This window comes from Talpa occidentalis, unplaced genomic scaffold (assembly GCF_014898055.3).
Source record: "Talpa occidentalis isolate TD23 unplaced genomic scaffold, MPIMG_talOcc4v2.1 talOcc4.11, whole genome shotgun sequence".
Lineage (NCBI taxonomy): Eukaryota > Metazoa > Chordata > Mammalia > Eulipotyphla > Talpidae > Talpa > Talpa occidentalis.
This window is the reverse complement of record NW_023601104.1, coordinates 10,625,932-10,644,227: the sequence shown is the minus strand read 5'-3', so window position 1 is coordinate 10,644,227 and position 18,296 is coordinate 10,625,932. Positions and strand designations below refer to the sequence as shown.

At 53.0% G+C, this 18,296-nt stretch overlaps 2 protein-coding genes across 2 annotated transcripts in view; one reads left to right on the top strand and one right to left on the bottom strand.

The window, feature by feature from the left end:
* The window catches only part of PPP1R14D (protein phosphatase 1 regulatory inhibitor subunit 14D), a 43,004-nt gene that overhangs the window by 5,205 nt on the left and 19,503 nt on the right, over positions 1 to 18,296 (top strand). The window lies entirely within an intron of this gene.
* On the bottom strand, positions 5,282 to 17,071 carry SPINT1 (serine peptidase inhibitor, Kunitz type 1). The gene is made up of 11 exons (XM_037504137.1): positions 16,882 to 17,071; positions 16,127 to 16,666; positions 9,189 to 9,316; positions 8,855 to 8,990; positions 8,593 to 8,763; positions 8,410 to 8,436; positions 7,947 to 8,078; positions 7,802 to 7,852; positions 6,835 to 7,005; positions 6,591 to 6,638; positions 5,282 to 6,174 (listed from the first exon to the last, which is right to left on the bottom strand). Exons 1-11 carry the CDS (start codon positions 17,069 to 17,071, stop codon positions 5,963 to 5,965), a joined length of 1,806 nt encoding a protein of 601 aa, XP_037360034.1. The 3' UTR covers positions 5,282 to 5,962.

Below are 18,296 nucleotides of genomic sequence, written 5' to 3'. Positions count from 1 at the left end.
CCTGAGGTTTCTACCTGCTCCTCCGCCACCCCTGATGGTCAGCCGACTCTTCACCTGCAGCGTCCTCCTTCCTGGCCCTGGCAGGCTTGGAAACCCCTCATCTTTACATCTCTCTCTTCTGGGGTCTCCCCAGCTCTTCGGATCAGCCGCCTCTGATTTTTGTCTCCAAGCAGGTTTTCTCCTCATTTTCTGCTCTCTGCTCTCTAGGTCTGCTCCCTCGGTCTCTCATAGCCATCTCCCCACTCCCCAGCTGAGCCCCAACTCAGGAGCACCAAGTCCAGACCCGTCACCTGCAGAGTGTCTAGACATCATGTGGAAACAGCCTCCCTGGCACACACAGGGTTAAGTGGAAGCCCCAAAGTCTACAAAACTATGTTTTGCCTCCTTCCCAGTTCCTGGTCCTATTTTACATTCCTTCTTGCTCTTCTTTATTTTGTTCCTACTTTATATTCATGTTACTTCATCATTTTATAGGCCCTATAGAACTGCCTTTAAATCCATCATAAAGTAAAGCAAGGCAGAGTAAACAAAAACCAAGCAACCATTTGATGCTGGTGTCCCCACACCTTCTGCCAAGTTCTGGAAGCTGTTCCTGCTCCATTCGGCTCTGCTTTGTTGGTGGCATTGACACCTGGCCAGGTTCCCAGGACAGAAAACCTGCAGGCTCAGCAGACTTAGGCTCTTTCTCCCCAGAGTCCACTTACCATGTTTGGGGCTTCTCCCTCTCCAGATGTCCAAAAGTTCCCTTTCCTAGTCTATCCCCACTGTCTCTGGCCCACTGGGGTACAGGCCAGAGGTGTGTGTGGGGGGGGTGAGAGGATTCACCAGAGACAGAGTGGGGAGTAGAACAGGAGGATCTACTGAAATACACTGCTGAGGGGAGCAGCGGGAGAGACAGGAGAGGTCTGCTGTGCCATGTGGGTAGCTCCCTGGCCTGGCTGGGATCAAACTCATGCAGCAGTTGCTGACAGTAACTTGATAGCACTGAAACTTTAGCCCCTGCACCACCAAGGAGGCCTACAGAGTTTCATGGTTTGATGAATTAAATATAAAACGTATTTATTTAGGCATATCTGATTTAAATGTAAATATATTAAGGATATTTTAAATATGTCTGAAAACCTTTCCAAAAGAATAAGCTTTTCTTATTACAAAAGCAAAAGATATTCCTTTTAGAAAACTTAGAAAGTGCAGGTTGGCCAAAAGAAGAAAATAAAGACCATCTGCCATTTTATCAATGAGACATAACACGGTGGACATTTGAGTAAATACCTTTTTTCGGTTTTGTTTTTCTGAACAAACACTTTTTTTTATTTATTTAAGATTCATTTTTATTTATTTATGCATACAGGAACTGGGGATATAGGCCAGAGGCGGGAGTGGAGGGGTGGCGGGCGCTGTTGAGAGGGTTCACCAGAGACAGAGTGGGGAGCAGAAAAGGTGGATCTACTGAGATTCACTGCTGAGGGGAGCAGTGGGCAAGACAGGAGAGGTCTGCTGCGCCATGTGGGTCAGTTCCCTGGCCAGGGATGGAACTCATGCTGCAGTGGCTGCTGATAGGTTCATAGTGCTGAGACTTAACCCCCTTGGCCACCAGGGAGGCCCTTAGTTATTTATTTTTAACCTCATGACATGGGGCCTCTGAATTCTTTCCCAATCTATTTTCTTGGTCTTCCTGGTTCTGTGCTCTGCCTCTGCACCCTGCCGCTGCAGGTGGGTGGAAGAACAGGTGGCTGTCTCAGAGCCTGGGGGAGAGTTTGGGCCACCTTCTGGGTAGCAGCAACTGGGCTTCCGGGTTTGGGACTTCCAGGTGGTGCTATTGATGACAGCCCCTCCCAGGGGGAGCTTTAAAGTGCCTTCCCAGGCTTTAGTGGAGCTGCGGTTGGGTGGGGAAGCGAGTGATATTGTGCAATAGGGCAAACCACTCCTCATTCAGTGCTGTTTGTTTAAGCGGGTAGGGATGGGTTTGGGAGAAACAACTCAGTTTTTGTCTGTTTATTTGAACTGTTGCGACCAATACATTTTGGAGAAAACGCCCCAATATGGAGAAGGCAGGATGGGTAATAAGAGATAAGATGATGAAAGTCCTAAAGCTGAATACCTAGAGAACCCAGCAAGCACCTCACCTTGGAGCAGAAGGTTGTGGACAGGCCAGTGTAAGAGGACCCAATCTGAGTACCCAGACCGCTGCAGGAATGTAGAGTCCAATTGCCAGTCCCTCAAATTGTCACAAGAAGCTAGAAATGTAGATTTTGTTAAAAACAAAGTTACCTGGATCTTCAAATGTTGCTAGGTAATTAAAGAAAGTAAACCACTGTTTGTGAGACAGCATGATTGTAGGCTACCAACGTGCAGTCGTTCAACTAGCCTTTGCTGGCATGTCCTTTACAACGGTTGTTACCCTGACTGATTCACTTAGTGACTTCCTCCCTCTTTCCCTCTCTCTGGGCTTATATCTCCAGTGATATGGCCAGCTCAACTGTCCATAAAGCAGAGTTTGGATTACTCCTTCCCTACTCAGATCTCCAAGTATCCACTAATGTGGCCTCTACCCACTAACTTCCCAACTTTTTCTCTTAATGCTTGAGCCAAACTCAGAAGCTTGCTGGTTCTGTCAAAACAAAACCCCTGATGCCCAGCTTTTGCTCCCTAAGACTTTGTTATACCCAGAACACCCACACCTATCTGTCCGTCTCATTTTATACCACCTCCATTAAGCCATTTGTCGACCTCCTCCTTAATCTCCATGGCTTTACCAGTCTCTGGTTTATTCGACAGTCATTTGTTGGATAACTTGTCTCCATAAACAGGACTGGCATGGGGGAATCTGAGATGAGTAAGACTCCACTCCTGTCCCAGGGAGGCTTCTGCAGAGGGCAGGTATATACTAACATGGGCCACATGTTAGTAGATGCAGCAGGGCTGTGTACAGCCTGGCGAACAGAGGGCAGAGATGAACTCTGACTGGAACAACAGGGGAGACTTTTTGAGTTAAACCACAGGGTAAATGGGAGCTTGCCAAGGGCAGAGAGGCATGTGAGGTATGGCCTATGCAGAAAAGAATGGAGGCATGAAAGTTCTGAGAAAGAATCATTTGGCAGGAATAGAGCTGAGGACAGCTGGGGAAGTCACAGAGACAAGCGGCAGCTTGGGGGACCATAGTGTTGTTACAGTATTTGCATCCCTTCGGCCTGCACCCCAGAGTGTTCCTCCAGGAGTGCAGGGGCTGAGTCGTAACTTTCATTGCTTCACACCCTGCTCGCCTGGGATTGTGTATCCTGCTCCAATCGGGCAGGGTGGTGAGTGCGCCCCCTTGCGGCCCCACCTACCCCCTGCAGCCCCACCTACCCCCTGCAGCAACTGACCCAGCCACTACTCCCTTAAGCTCCTAGGATTGGCACTCTGCTTTGTCTGGCATCATCTCATTTCATCTCTAACCCCAAGAGGGAGGTTCCTTTTGGTTTGACAAACATTGACTGAGCACTTAGTTTGTGTTGACCACAGTTCTAGGAATTGGAATACAGAATTTAATAAATCACATCAGCCGATAGCAAACCAAGGGATAATGAGGGTAGTTTTCAGAGCTGGGGAAACCAGACGGAGCGTGATGAGTAGTTGGCAACCTAGGAAACATAAATACAGTGTCCTAGGAAATAGAAACTGCTAATGTAGGGCAAGGAGCCCCACCCACTGCTATCTATCCAACATTCAGTGAACCACTGCCATTTACTAAGGTCACAGAGGGAGCATGGGTGTTGGAGACCCAGGGATGACTAAGATGCCATCTGCATCTCCAGCTCACAGCAGTGGGAAGACAGGTAACTACATGGAAAAGGGGGTGCTCTGTGCTGAATCCCATCTACATTCTCATGTCCCTCACCTGGCTATGTGCGGGGTAGGATTTCATGACCATGAACCAGAGCATATGCTGAAAGACGAGAGGGGAGGTGGTCCAGTCCAAGAGTACAGCAGGCTAAGCAGAGGTGTGTGACCCACCAAAAGGAGCCTGTCCTGGGTGCTAATGAGGTTCTGCTTCTAGATCGGGTGCTGGCCTCCTAGGTGTGTGCAGATGGGGAAGTTCATTGGGCTATATATGATGACTTCCCACACATACATTCTCCTAGCTTGCTCTCCTGTTTAAAAGTAGCCCCCCAACCCCGAAGGACCATATAAAATCGGTTATTTTTCTGCATAACATTCATCAGCACCTCTTTTGTAAGACTAGACCGTCAAGAGCTGTAACGTGAAGGTTTGACCCTGGTCCTCCAGTACCAGGTCTGGGACCTTGGGAACTGAACTTGGTGGAGTCTGTTTCCTCAACTATAAAATGCGAGTGATAGTACTTTCATCACAGGGTGTGTGTCTAGCAATAACTTGAGATCTATAAAGTGCTTACGTGGTGCTTCCTCTGTGCTTATCTCTACAACATTGAATTTCTGGTGCTTGGTGGTGCTTGGCACACAGGAGCTCAATAACTTATTTGTTGAATAAATAAATTAAAAGGATTTTTTTTATATACCAGGACAGGTAGGGGTTGGAGTAGAGAACGCAAGTAAAGGCTTCTGAGCAGCAGCTAAAGTGTGAAGTCAAGGCTTCTGTGGGTGGGGAGGGGAGGCAGTGGTCACCTGGGCGAGATGGGACCCCTGTCCTCAGTCCCCCACACCAAAGGGAGTGGAGATAAGAACTAGGGTTCAGGGCCTCCTCGGTGGTGCAGCGGTTGAGCGCTGGGCTGCGAAGCTGCCTTCAGCCTCTGCAGCGCCGGTTCGTTCCCCGGCTGCCGGCGAGGGTCCCACATGGCGCGCAGACCTCTCCTGCCGCCTCAGCAGTGTATCGTCAGTCTGTTGTTTCCCTCTCTGGCTCTGGTGAATTCTCTCACCCTCCTGCGCTTCCGACTGTACCCAGTGCTTGTATAAATAAATAAATAAAATCTTAAAAAAAAAAAAAAAGACCCAGGGTTCAAGCCTATGTGCCCTCCCTCCCCTAGTCCTCAACTGCACAGGCAGTTCAGACTCCCCAGCAGCTAAACAGGCTTGTTGACAGGCTTAAACCAGGGAGAAATAATCCCCGGGCCCCCTACTCTGTTGGCCCTCTCACCCCTCCCTTCTGGTGGTCAAGCTTGGCACTTCTCTCCTCCCTCAGGGGCCTGGACAGTTTCGGGAAGGGGTGGGAAAACCTGCTAAACTGGGTGGCCAAAGCCTGAACCGGTTGGACGGGCATCCCATCAGCCCCCAGCAGCCCTGTCCCCCTCCTGGCCATACAGCAGAGGCAGGAGCCTCACAGAACAAATTATTTTATTACATTGTGGGTGGACTGAAGCCTGTGGGAAGTGGGGGAGCAGGTGGATGTGGTACTAGAGAGCCTGGTCGGGGTGGAGGGAAGGAGGCCACCCAAGATCTGGCTCTGTGGGTCAGGCCAGGTTGGGCCTCGTTCTTGGGGAAAGGATTAGGAGGAAGCAGAGGTCACATGGCACTTTCCAGTTCTCTCTCCCACTCCCACAGCATTAAATAAACAAAAAGCAACTCTATACAGCACAAAATATACAGGGATGGCCTCCCCCCAGCCCTGGGCTATTCAGAGTAAGAAGGGCAGTTCTGGAGCCTCTTCTGGCCCTTCTGCTTCTGACACTGCCCCAGGCCCCTTCCCAAACCATGGGGTGGGGAGGGCAGCCTTAAACAGGAAACAAAACTCCAGTTTCCTTGGAAATCCCAGCCCGGGCAGGTCCATCTATTGTGGGACTCCTGGATCAAAGGTTTTCTGCTGCTTCCAGACCCTGAAGCTTTCTCAGGAATATGTGACCTCAGATTAGCTGAGACACCTCTGAGAGAAGCTGAAGACCTGGCATGGAGGCAGAGAGAGCCTGGAAAAGAGGCTGGAGGGGTCCAGTCCCAAAATGTTCCCCAGCTCAGGCCTCCATCTTGGCAAGGAGGAAGCAGGGCGTGGCGCGAGCCCGAGAGCCCCAGGCTCAGAGGGGCCGGGTAGTGTGATTGTAGACCAGGTGCTCCGTGTCCTCAGTGGTCGAGACCGTGGAGCTGGTGGGGGTAGGGGGTGGGGGTCGGCGGTGGCGGTGTCTGTGGAAGCCCTTCCTCTGGTTCTTGAAGAAGCAGTAACCCAGGATGGCCACCACCACCACAATGCAGGTAGCCAGGAGCACCGCGATGGCCACCTCCACGGAGCCTGGGAAGAAAGGGCCGCTTGAAGAGCCAGAGTGAACCCCAGCAGGGCCTCCTCGGTTCTAATGCCTATTCCTACTCTGTGTCAAAGGGACCAAGTCAAACAGGGCACGTGTGGAAGGACCCCAACATGTGGGCAGCTGAGGGGCTCCACTGTGAGTTCAGTGGGAGGGATTCTGGTGGCTGGGGCCTCAGCTCCAGTTCTCTACTTGCAGTCACTTGCGGGGAGGCCTGGAACTGTGATGGCAAACATGTGACCCCCACTTTCCTGTGCTTCCCTCTCCTGCCCATGGCAGGGATCACTGTGGACTGACACTCAGGGTACTCCTCAACCAGGACTCGCAGAGTCCCAACTCATCATGTGGAGTGGCTCCTGGAGTTGATACCTATTCTTTGGTGACAGGGCAGACCAGGGCTTACCCGAGTTGGGAATGGGGCTTTCCCGCCGCAGACCAAACACGTCTTTCTCTACAAAAAGAGTAGGGGAGAGACAAGTCAACACTAAATGCTTGGAGTCTCAGCTGCTCCCCAGATCCCCAAAACTCGCCACTGCTGTCTTCTTCCACCCCCACTCCAGGTGCTCTGAGGACCAGGTGTGACCAGCCCAGGCCTGGGGACAGAGCCAAGTGCTCTCTCTAAGCCTTTCCCTACCCGCCCTGCTTACTGGAGACGCCCCTACAGGACTCAAGGCACTGCTGCTCCTCCTCAAAGTTGTTCCTGTTGCCATGACAACCACCATAGGTAAAGCGGGCGCAGGTCTGGCTGAAGGGGTTGTAGTACCAGCGAGGGATGCTCTCCCAGCACAGGCCTGTCTCTGGCAGGTCCACACAATGCCCTGGGGTTCAAAAGCAGGCAAAGGGAAGAGTGAGTTCACAGCCCCCTGCCACTATCTTCCAGTTTCCACCACTGACCACGGCTGTCACTCAGCAAGGGCCTCAGTGTTGCCAGAATTGAGGAAGACAAATGCGGACAGTTGCCTTAGGCACACAAGTAAACTGCACTGACTCACATGACTATTCCTTTTTCAGTATTTTTTTCTCCCAGATTTTCTGATTGTGCCAAAATTTTAGTTTTCTCTGCAGCACAGGATGGTCTATCTTTGAACCCAGAAGGCTCAGGATCTGAGCCTTGGCGGGCAATGATATCCGGCTAGAATATGTTAATATTGCTTTATTATAGTTATTTTAATAGTTGATCTCAATTTGTGACATGTAAAAGTGGCTTTCCATTCATGGTAGTGATGTGAAATTCCTCCTTTAATACATTAAGTCAAAAAGTAATTGATTCATTCCTAGAGAAAATTATTCAGCAAATAACATCTCAGTGATGTGTGGGCAGGGCAAGGTGTGAAGAGGATGACTGATGCTTGGGAAATACGGCCAAAGGAAAGTGCTGAGCCCCCCCACCCCCCGGCCTTCTGCCCACAGCCTGGCACACCCAGGGAAGTATGGGCCAATGTGGGCCACATGTTTGCCATCAGAGTTCTAGGCCTCTCCCCAAGCTACCTGCAAGTAGGGAGACCCTGGAGCTGAGGCCCTGGCCACCAGAATCCCCTTCGGCCTGCTGATGAGATTGGTGAGGATGGCAGTGTCTGCATCTGCCTTGACCCAGGAGACCTGGGAGAATCTCACCTTTGTCACTGGTGAAATGGATGTTCTGGAGTTCCTCAAAGCCGCTGGTGTCTGCAAAGATGAAAGATTGGAGGTGTAGGGGTGCAGGTTGAGGGATCAGAGCCTCCCTCTGCTGCCCACCACCCTCCCATCTCCCAGGCCTCACATTTCTCACAGGAGGCCTCGTCAGAGGCATCGGGGCAGTCGGGAGTGTCGTCACATTCCAGGAAGCTGTCGATGCAGCAGCCGTTGCTGCAGCGGAACTCGGTGGGGTTACAGGTGGCAGAGCACACAGGGACTGGCCGGGGCAGGATATGGCAGGAGTGGTGAGATCAGGCTGGAGCAGAAGCCAGCAGTACCAAGGGGTCCTCCCATACCTAGCCCCCCTCCTCCAACACAGCATCATGACACGCCCCTGGTCTCCTTCCACCCCATCTCCCCCCTTCCACACAAACTGGGCCAATCCTATTGGGAGGATGATGGGCTGCAAAGGGTGGGGTGCTTGTGGTCCTTCCACACACTGTGAGGATAAAGGGCCTGGGGAAAGGCAGCTTGGGCAGGGACATGGACTTGGTACGGGCTGGAGACCCGGTAGAGGTGAGGGGACGAGGGAAATGAGCCAAGCCCACCTGGATGGTGCCTTTCCAGTGAGGGGCCTGGAAGAAAGAAAACAGGAGTGAGAAGAGGCAGCCGGTCCCAGCAGGGATGAGCTGATGGGGGACCTCGGGAATGGGGAGTCCTTGCCCATATTCCTGACCAGTAAGAAAGAACCCCCGCCCAACACCCTGAGCCCGAAGCATGCATGGGCCCACCTTGCACGTTGTGGCAGGCTAGCTTGCACTCTTCTTCCCGGAGGTAGTTGTTCAGATTGCCCAAGCAACCGCCATAAACGAAGCTCTTGCAGAGCTGGTCTTTGGCATCGTAGTACCAGCGGGGGAAGGAGCCTCGACAGCGGCCCACCTTACTGGATGCAAGGCAGTAGTCTGGGGGTAGGAAAACTTGTCAGGGGGGCCTGAGAGGCCTATCAACAGAGGGAGATGGCTCCCGCTGCTGCCTCCTCGTCCCCTCCCTCACCTTCTGTCTGCTTGGCAGACAGCACAGTGATTGTGATGTTGGACGTGCTCTCTGCCTGGTCTGAGCTGGTTGTCATCTGGAACACGTAGCTGCCTTGCGTGAGTCCCCACAGCTCCACCTGGTCCGGATTATTCCTCTATACACAGGAGTGGCCATCAGAGTGGGGAACCTGATGCTCTTGGGCTGCCCCAGGTCCTACTAGCCACACACCTTCTCACTGGGGAGAAGACAGGCCTTTGGTATTACCTACTCCACCCTGAGGGGTTGTCTGTGGCCCAAGAAAGGGGGTCCTGAGGGCTGAGGTGGGGTGTCAGGGAGCCAGCCCAGTGCTCACCTCTATTCTGATGAGTGAGTTCCCCTGAAGCAGGTGCCAATCTGTGTTTCCCACATCCTTCAGCACCAGGGGCTCCTGGGGCTGAACCTTTAGGTCTTTGTTTGCCCAGACCTTGGGGATCCCGGACCCTGGGAGGAAGGGAGTGTAGGGTAAATGGAAATTGTCAGGTTTTTTCCGCCGTCCTGCCATTAACATCAGTGCTTCACACCTGTGGTCTTACACGCGTGCCTGATGGCGGCACCTGGAGTGTGGTGTGGGCACGCGCACGCGGGCGCACCTGAGCCGTGAGACTGAGTGAAGAACAGAGCGCAGCAGCAGAGGGCAGAGTGTGGTGGCAGAGGACTGTGGGATGGAATGCAGTAAAGACCAGTCAGGAGACCACAAAGAGAACGCCTGGGAGCCCAGAAAGAGGGAGGATTCCCGGGGGGGCTGGGAGGCCTCCCAGCCCCTAGCCCCCTCGCTGCCTGCCGTGTACCTGGTTGCCGCACTACAACTGCTGTGGAAAGATCATTAAAAGCCTGAAAAAGCCACCAAGGACTCCAGGACTCCTCCTTTACCCTTCTGCCCAGACACACAGAGAACCTGCTCCGTGCCTTGCTGGCACTACAGTGAGGTAAGATCAACTTTCATTGAGGGGCCCAGATCTCTCCTGGGGGATGGAGGCAAAACAGACCCCATCTAAACCGACCTGGACTCAGGCGGGAGGAAACAAATAAGCCAGCTTCTTGCTTTCTATTCAGATATATTTTATCTTTGGAATGTTGAAGACATTTGTACGTTGGAAAAGTCTGCAGTGAAGACAACATGCCATCTGATCCTATTTAGGAAAATACTGCATATCTGTATTTGTTATATTTGGGGGTGGGGGGACTTACTGCCTTTTTCCTGCAATTACAGGCATTTGTTCTAATTGCTTTTAAAAGTTAAACATTTTTGAAAAGTCAAATCTATGCCCTCCCTCAATCTCAAAGTGTCTGTGACTAAGGTTTCCTCCAGGGACTGAGAAACAAGTACAAAGTAGGGTTCCTCACTATAGTGGGTTGAATGATGGCCCCCCAAAATGCATGTCTATAGTTCACCTTCAGAACTCATGAATGTGATCTTATTAGGGAATAGGGCCTTTGCAGAAGTAATTGTTTATTTTTAATTTTCCTTTTTTTTTTAAGATTTATGTGTACAAGAACTGGGGTACAGGCCAGAGGTGTGGGCGGGGTGAGAGGATTCACCAGAGACAGAGTAGGGAATAGAACAGGCAGAGTGACTGAAATACACTGCTGAGGGGAGCAGCGGGCGAGTCAGGAGAGGTCTGCTGCACCATATGCGTAGCTCCCTGGCCGGGGGATCGAACTCATGCTGCAGTGGCTATGGATAGCTTCATAGGTTGCGTCTTAACCTCTTGTGCCACCTAGGAGGCCCCTTTTCTTTCTACCTTTTTTTAATTTCTTTTTGCAGAAGTAATTAAGTTAAGCATTTCCACATGAGCTCATCCTCAATTAGCTGGGTGAGCCCTAAATCCAAGGATAAGTGTCTTTATGAAAGACAGAAGAGAAGGTAGAGAGCGAAGGAGCAGGTGCCTGTGGAGATGGAGCAGAGGTGGGAGGGATGCAGTTGCAGTCCAGGGAAGGCCTGGAGCCACCACAAGTGGAAAAGACAGGGAAGGAAGCTCCTGTAGCATCTTCAGAGGGAGTGTGCCCTGCCACCTGGACTTTGGACTTCTGACGTCCAGAACCGTGAGACAATACATTTCTGTTGTTTTAAGTCATTTAGTTTGTAATAAGTAATTTGTTGCAGCAACCACAAGAAATTAATACACTGCCCTGAGGGGATTACAGTCCAGCTGGGCACGTAAGACCCAACACCATGCAGCAACATGGGAGAAAAGACCCACGAAGGTGCGTGTGCAAGGCAAGGACGTGGACATTCAGAGAAGGAAGGTTAGAGGAGTAAGGCAAGGCCTTCTGGGGAAAGGAGGATTTTTTTTATTATCTTGGTTATGGGGGAAAATGTGCTGTGTTGTTGTTGACAGCAGAAATCACAGTGAGCCAAAGCAAGGAATTAGGAATTAACTGGGTTAGTTTGGTGGACATTAAGGAGACCAGCCGGGCTGGGGCAGTCTTCAAAGGTCCCTGGATGCCAGGCCAGGGCATGTGGACCCAGCAGGAGTGACACTCAAATATTTAACAGTCAGTGGTACAGGAAGGTGAGTCCCGGCTGCAGCAGACATTGACCCCCTGGATGATGACTGAGGTCAGGGAGCTCCTAAGGGAGGGGCTGAGGGCCCAGGAAGCACAGTGCTCTGAACTCTGGGCAGAAGTTATTTACCCATCTGCTTGGAATTATTTGCAAGAGGCCAGGGTGGAGATTCACAGCAGATGCGCTGGGAATGAGCTGAATGAAGGGAGAATGGAAAGGAGGCTGTGAGAACACATGCTGGACAGAGCTTCAGGCTTCTGGAACTGACAGGCCCTGGGAACTGCAGAGGAAGAGCCAGGGCACAGGCGGAAGGGAAACCAGACCTGTCGGGAACATGTGGCTTATCTTAGAGAAAAGCCCTCCAAAGGGGAACTAATCAGCAGGCCATGGAGGCACAGGTGGGAGCTTGAGAAAAGCCAGGACGGAAGACAGATCGGGAGTCTTGTTTATTAAGAGGTGCTGCTCATTGAGTGTGTGTCCAGAACCGCTTTAGGTTTGCCCTGTCTATATCATCCACATCAGGGGTTGGAAATTATAACCCACAGACCAAATATATTTTATTTTTAATGGCTGAAAAAAAAAATCAAAGCACTATTTCATGATGTGAAAAGTACATAAAATTAAAATTTGTGTCCATAAATCACAACACAGCCTCGCCTATTTATCTACTCTGGTGGCTGCTTTACATCACAGTAGCAGAGCTAAGTGCTTTGGCAGACTGTAGTCCCACAGAGCCTAGAAGAGTCACCATATGAACCTTTGCAGAAAGTGTGCTGACTCCTGGTCTGCCTTCTTGACCCATTTCCTAGTTGCCCTGTCACAACTGCTTCTCACCTCTCTTTTTTTTTTTTTTTTTAAAAATTTTTTTTTAGATTTATTTATTTATTTATTTATACAAGCACTGGGTACAGTCAGAAGCACGGGAGGGTGAGAGAATTCACCAGAGCCAGAGCGGGGAGCAGAGCAGGCAGAAGGACTGAAGTGCACTGCTGAGGGGAGCAGCGGGCGGCAGGAGAGGTCTGCGCGCCATGCGGGACCCTCCTCCAGTGGCCGGGGAGCAGCCGGGGATCGAACCGGTGCTGCGGAGGCTGCGGGCAGCTTCGCAACCCAGCGCTCAACCGCTGCGCCACCGGGGAGGCCCAGCTTCTCACCTCTCTTTCCAGATCACAAAATGGACACTAGAGAAGTTAAATGACTTGCCGAGGGTCACTCAGTTTCTGAATGGCCAAAATGGGATTTGAACTCTGTTCTGACTCCATAACTTATGGGCTACCTAGAGCTGTGATTTTGATTGCTTTTGTGATCTTGGGGTATTTGTTTTAACTTAGATAATTCATGTACATGATAAAAATTTTAAAATTTCAAAAGAGGGGGCCTTCCTGGTGTTGTAAAGGGTTAAGCGTCAGTAGTATGAAGCAATCTTCAGCTACTGCAGCACAAGTTCGATCTCTGGTCAGGAAAGTGACCCACATGGCGCAGCAGACCTCTCCTGTCTCGCCTGCTGCTCCCCTCCGCAGTAGTGTGTTTCAGTCAGTCCGCCTGTTCTGCTCCCCATTCTGTCTCTGGTGATGCTTACACCCCAGTTCTTGCAAGTTCTTCTCATGTTTCCCATTATATATTTTGGAATCATTCCATAGCAAGCCATAAAGTTTCTTTTTTGTTTGTTTGTTTAATTGCATAGTGTTTATTGTATGAGTGTGCCATAATTTACAATTTTTTAATCAGTCCACCGGCCTTTTGATTTAGATTCCTCCTTCCTTTTTTGCCTAGTTAAGAATTAAACCCATGCTGCCTCAGGCTTTATTGTCTTTATTAAAACAGCATGACAGTATCCACTTATAATATGTGTTGACAGACATTGAGATTGTTCCTAATTCTTTGCTATTATAAACAACTCTACCGTGAATGACTGGCTGGTAAGTTGTTTTACGCATGTGTATGTATGCAAAATGAACTGCTACAAGTGCAATTGTGTACAGGGTTATGTGCATTTAGTTCTGATGGATATTGCCAACCTGGTCTCCACAGAGGCTGTAGAGAGAGTCATGTCATCTGTAAAAGCAAGTTCAAAGGAAGGGAAGGTAGAGATAAGAACAGCTGGTAGCAGGCTGAGTCACAGGAGATTCCTCTTTGATGAGGCAGAGAAAGCAGACCAAGGGGGGCCTCGCAGAGGGTCATCACAGAGGTCAAAGGACCAAGACACACAGTGATAGCCAATGGATGGGAATGGGGAGCTTTCTCAGAGAAACTCTTCCAGAAGTTGAGGCCAACAAGAAAGAGAAAAGGGGACCAGGAGTGGAGAGGGGGAGCAGGAAAGTGCCTGCCTGGAAGCAACCCCTAGTCCACTGGCTTGGCTGGCACCAGGAGAGGAGCCGGTTTCTCCCTCCTTGCATTTTTCAGAAAGTAGTCAGTAGTCAGAAAGGGGAAAAACAACTTGGTAGCCCTGTGTAAAAGGCGGGCTAGCAGGGCAGGCCCCTAGGGTGGAAGTGGCAGGCCAGTGATGTGTCAGATCCTGGGCCAAATCAGGACACCCCACAGGGTCCTCTTCCAGCCCCAGCCCCTAGGAGCAAGGGGCAGAAGCCCTGCCCAGCCCAGCCACTACTTCCCCTCCTCCCACCCCTTAGAGCAAGGGCCAAAGTTGCAGAAAAGTCAGCCCCTCCCCCAGCTGCCAGGCCTCCTGGCATCTCCAGGGAAACTCAGTCCACCCCCCTAAGCCACACCTCCAACAGAGAGGCAAGGGCAGAGGAAGGGGAGAAGAGGAGGAAGCAGGGTGCTTAGGAGGCGGCAAGAATCTGGCCTGGACTGGCTACAGGCAGGAAAAGGGGAACAAACAAACCCATGCTTGGGAGGACTTTTCTACCCAATATGAATCAAAGATTTAGAAGGCCTGAGTTCCCTCCCCATCTAGCCAGCTAGGTCTACCTTAGTCTGGCACCCGAGATACCTTAATGGCTTTATCATTTGCTTCTGCTCATCCAACCTCTATCCAGATTCAACTGGGAATGAATGGATTTGACACACGGCTTCCCCCTACTCCCCAAAGCACTGCCATGCCCAGAAAATGGTTCGCACTCACACCCAGTCCAAGCCCTACCCAGCTCCCTAAATGCCCCAGGAAATCCCCACTCAGTCCCTTTTCGAGACAAACAGGTCAGTCTGGGGGTGGGGGGTGGGGTTTCCGGATGAAGAAGGCTGGTCCCCTAGACGGTTCGGCCCAGTCCAACTCAGCTCTCAGACCAGACCTCTGAGTTTTAGGGGCTGGCCTACGGGGCCTCTGTCAGAGCAGGAAGGGCACAGGCAGCTCAGGTCAATTAGAGTCATCACCACCTACACTCTGCTACTTCCTTGTGGAACAGGCTCAGGTCCTGGCCCAGTAGGACTCTGAGAGCCCCCATCCTACTCTCTTCAGTGACCCAGAAGAGCCACTGGCAGGTAGGAGAGAAGCGCAGACCCTTAACCAGGAAGAGAGACTGGCTCAGGAGAAGGTTGGAGAGGAAAGTCCTTTCTCCACTTTGCAGAATTATGACAAGAACAAGGTTCAGTCCTAGCCCAGTCCTGACTCCTAGGCTCCCCAGTCTCTGGTTTTGTCAATCTGTTGCCTCTGGTCAGAGTGCCAGATTTCCACCAGAAAGGCAATCTTGTGTGAAAAATAGCACAGGACTTCTGGAGGGCCTGCCTGGAGTCCCAGGTCTCCCATTTGTGGGGAGTGTTATCCTGGGCAAAGTATTTAACATGGAAGCCAGTTTCTAATCTATAAGGTGGGATGACTACTAATAGTACCCTTTTTGGAGGTGGTTGTCATGAGGCCTGAGAAAGAGGCTGAGTGGCTGAGCAATCAGTAAACTGTAAAGTGCTAACAGAGGTTATCAGTCCTGACCCATCCCTACCCCGGAGCCCCACTTGGCCATAACAGGAGAGACTAGGGAATGAAGTTCTCTGGAGGGTCTCTGATTCCAACTGACTGCTCAGCCACCGGAAGGAGGAGGCGCTCTGGCCCCCACTATGTCCTTATTCTGGAGGTAAACATTTGAGCAGACAACTTGGCTACCAGATTCTAAGGAGGGAGAGTCCTGCCTGGCTGGCATGCACCCCTGCACACCTGCCTGAACAGCTGACATCCTTCCCCTACCAGGTATACATACCAGTGGACTGACTCACGCAGCAACCCTCTTCACCTCCACCCGGAGCCTTTAGGCTACTGTGTCCACAACATGAACACAACCCTCTCCCCTTTTTGGTCAACCCCAGGCTGGGCTCATTCTTTAGTTTTTAATCTCTGGGGTCTGGAAGTTTTCCCCAGACCACCAAAAGACACACTGAGGGGAGGGACGCAGAGAGATGCTAACCAAGAGTCTTGATTCAGTCATGGGGAAGGGACTCATTCACCAGCCTCATTGACAGGTGCCTAGGCCAGTGCTGGGCCAGATTCACTCCCTGACTCAGCATACCAGGGCCCTGGGGGAGCCTGAGAAGCTGCCTCCTCTCTCCCATACACGCATACCAGAGAACCAGCCCACTCAACATCCTCAATTCAGAGGCCAGAGTCTGAATTCTAGGATGTCACCACTCCCCACTCAAAAGAGTCTGTTCTTTACTGCTTATACTGCCTCCTTCTAAGGAGGAGTGGGCAGAATTGGACTCTGCTCTCTCATTCCTTGCTGATGCTCGCCTCCCTCAGGACTCCATAACCAGCCCCTCTTTGGACCCTCCCCAAATACACGCACGCCCACACCCTCGCTCCTTACCGCCAAAGCCCTGTGTTCGCAGCTGGCGGTAGGAGCGGTAAACCTCGCGCGTGAGGTAGTTGATGAAGCCCTGTCTGGGCGCGAACTTGCACACAAAGTTCTGCTCGTAGAGGCAGTTGACGAGGAAGCAGGCGGCGATGGCGTCCTCCCCGCCGTCGGGCTGCAGCTCCACCAACGCCAGATTGCAGTTCTGGGCGGTGCAGCAGGAGCGCACGCAGTCCCAGCCGCGGCGCACGGCTGGGGAGCCCAGGAAGGTGGCCCCATTGCTGACTGAGGCGTCGGTGTCCAGCACAAAGTCGGGTACCCCGGGGGTAAAGCGGTCCAAGCAGGCAGCTCCCGCCGGCAGCCCAGGGGGCGCCGGTGGCGGCCCCGTCTCGGCGCCCTGGAGGCCGAGCGCGCACAAGAGCCACACGCCGACCACAGAGATGCGGGTCTGGGAGACGCTGGCGCCGGCCATCGTCCTCCCAGCGGGCGTCGCCCTCTTCCCCAGGGGGGTCACCTTCACAGTGCGAGATTCTGGGTTCCGAGGGTGACTGAGACCTGAAAGAGGGGAGGGGACGGAGGAGAGGCCGGATCAGCTGGGAAGACTTCAAGGACGGCGGCCCGGGTGGGAGGGAGTAAAGGGGAAGGCTGGGGAGCATCCAGCACCCCAAAAAGGAAGAGGGGCACGCGGATCCGACCCTCCCAGGTACCCCCCCGCGATCGGGTCGCCCGACGGACGACCGAGCAGGTGGCCGGCGCAGGGGCCCCCGTACCCGGACACGCGCAGGAGCGCAGGACAAAGAGGCGAACATGCTCGGAGCCCGCGCCGCCTCCGGCCCGCGCTCCGGGGTCGCAGTTACCTGCGCAGGTGAGCGGGGTGGGGCCGGCCTGCCCAGGTTCCGGTCCCGGCTTCCTGCGCGGCTCTGGCTGCCGCTTCCGCCGAGGCTCCGGCGCGCTGGACATCCGCCGCCGCCTCCCTGCAGTTTCTGGTGAAACTGAGTCAGTGCGCTGGGGCGGAGCGGACATTAACCCCAGCGCCGCCGGCCCCGCCCAGCCCCGCGCCGGCCCGGGGACCTCCCAGCCCTCCCGGCCCGGCTCCCGGGCCCCTGCCCCGCAGCCCGCGGCCCTGGACCCCGCCCCTGCCACCTGTCCCCCAAGGGGCCCCGGGGGCTCCCAGTCCCCGGCCGCACCCCGCGAGTCTTTCTGCGCCTGCTCCACCGGGGAGGGGCCGCCTGGCGGGAGGGCCCCGAGTCCCAGAAGCGCACGAGGGTCCCTGGCGCGTCGGACACTGGCGGGACCCTCCAGCCGGGTCGGGCGCTTTGGGGAGGCTGCCCCCCGCCCCTCTCCGGCCCGAGCCGGTGTTCGCAGCCCCAGCCCCGCGCTCCTGCAGAGGGGTAGAGAGAGGGCAGTTGGGAAAGTCCGATGCAAATGATCTCGCTGCCGTCGCCAGCTGTCGGAAAACCATGTTTCGTGGTGGGAAGAGATTCCAGAAGCCGTGCGGCCGCTTTGGTATCTGGAATCCGGGATGCCAGCTCCGGGAGGCCCGCCCGCGGGAGAAACTCGGCGTCCTGGCTTTTCGGCGTCCTGGCTTCCTGCTTGACCTGCAGTGGTTCCTTTTTAAAAAAGTCCTTCCTCATCTTCTAACGTTTGCATTAGGGTCTGGTCTCCGTGGCAGCTGAGTCCCTGACCGCGCTCTGTTGCTCCCTTCGGTGGAGCAGGGGTTCCCGCTCCTCTAGCACCCAGAGGGTGTTCCCGTGCACGAGCTGGCCACTTCTCCCCAGGGAAATGGCATCCTTAGAAGCCAGAGGTTCCAACTCACCAAAGTTGCTGAATTAATGCTCTTCACGGAAGCTGGATTCCTTGAAGTTCATTGCTTTTCCTGAGTGACAACTCCTCTTAAAGATCATTCCTTACAGAGCAAGATTGGTCCAATTAATGCTCTCCAAAGAGACAGAGATTCCACACCTTTTCATGACGACTTAACAAACCCCCGCCCAGTGGAAACTTTCTTCCTAATTTCTCCTATAGAGCAACTTTGGCTCGAGGTCCTGTAGCCAACCCTTCCATCATTTTTCTGGCTGAACGGCAACATCCCCCAGGTGCCCACATTATGGATCTTGCGGGGTTGTGGGAGAGGGATTCTGGGATCTGTTTCCCCTTCTCTGGATTTCTACTTATTTCCACAGCT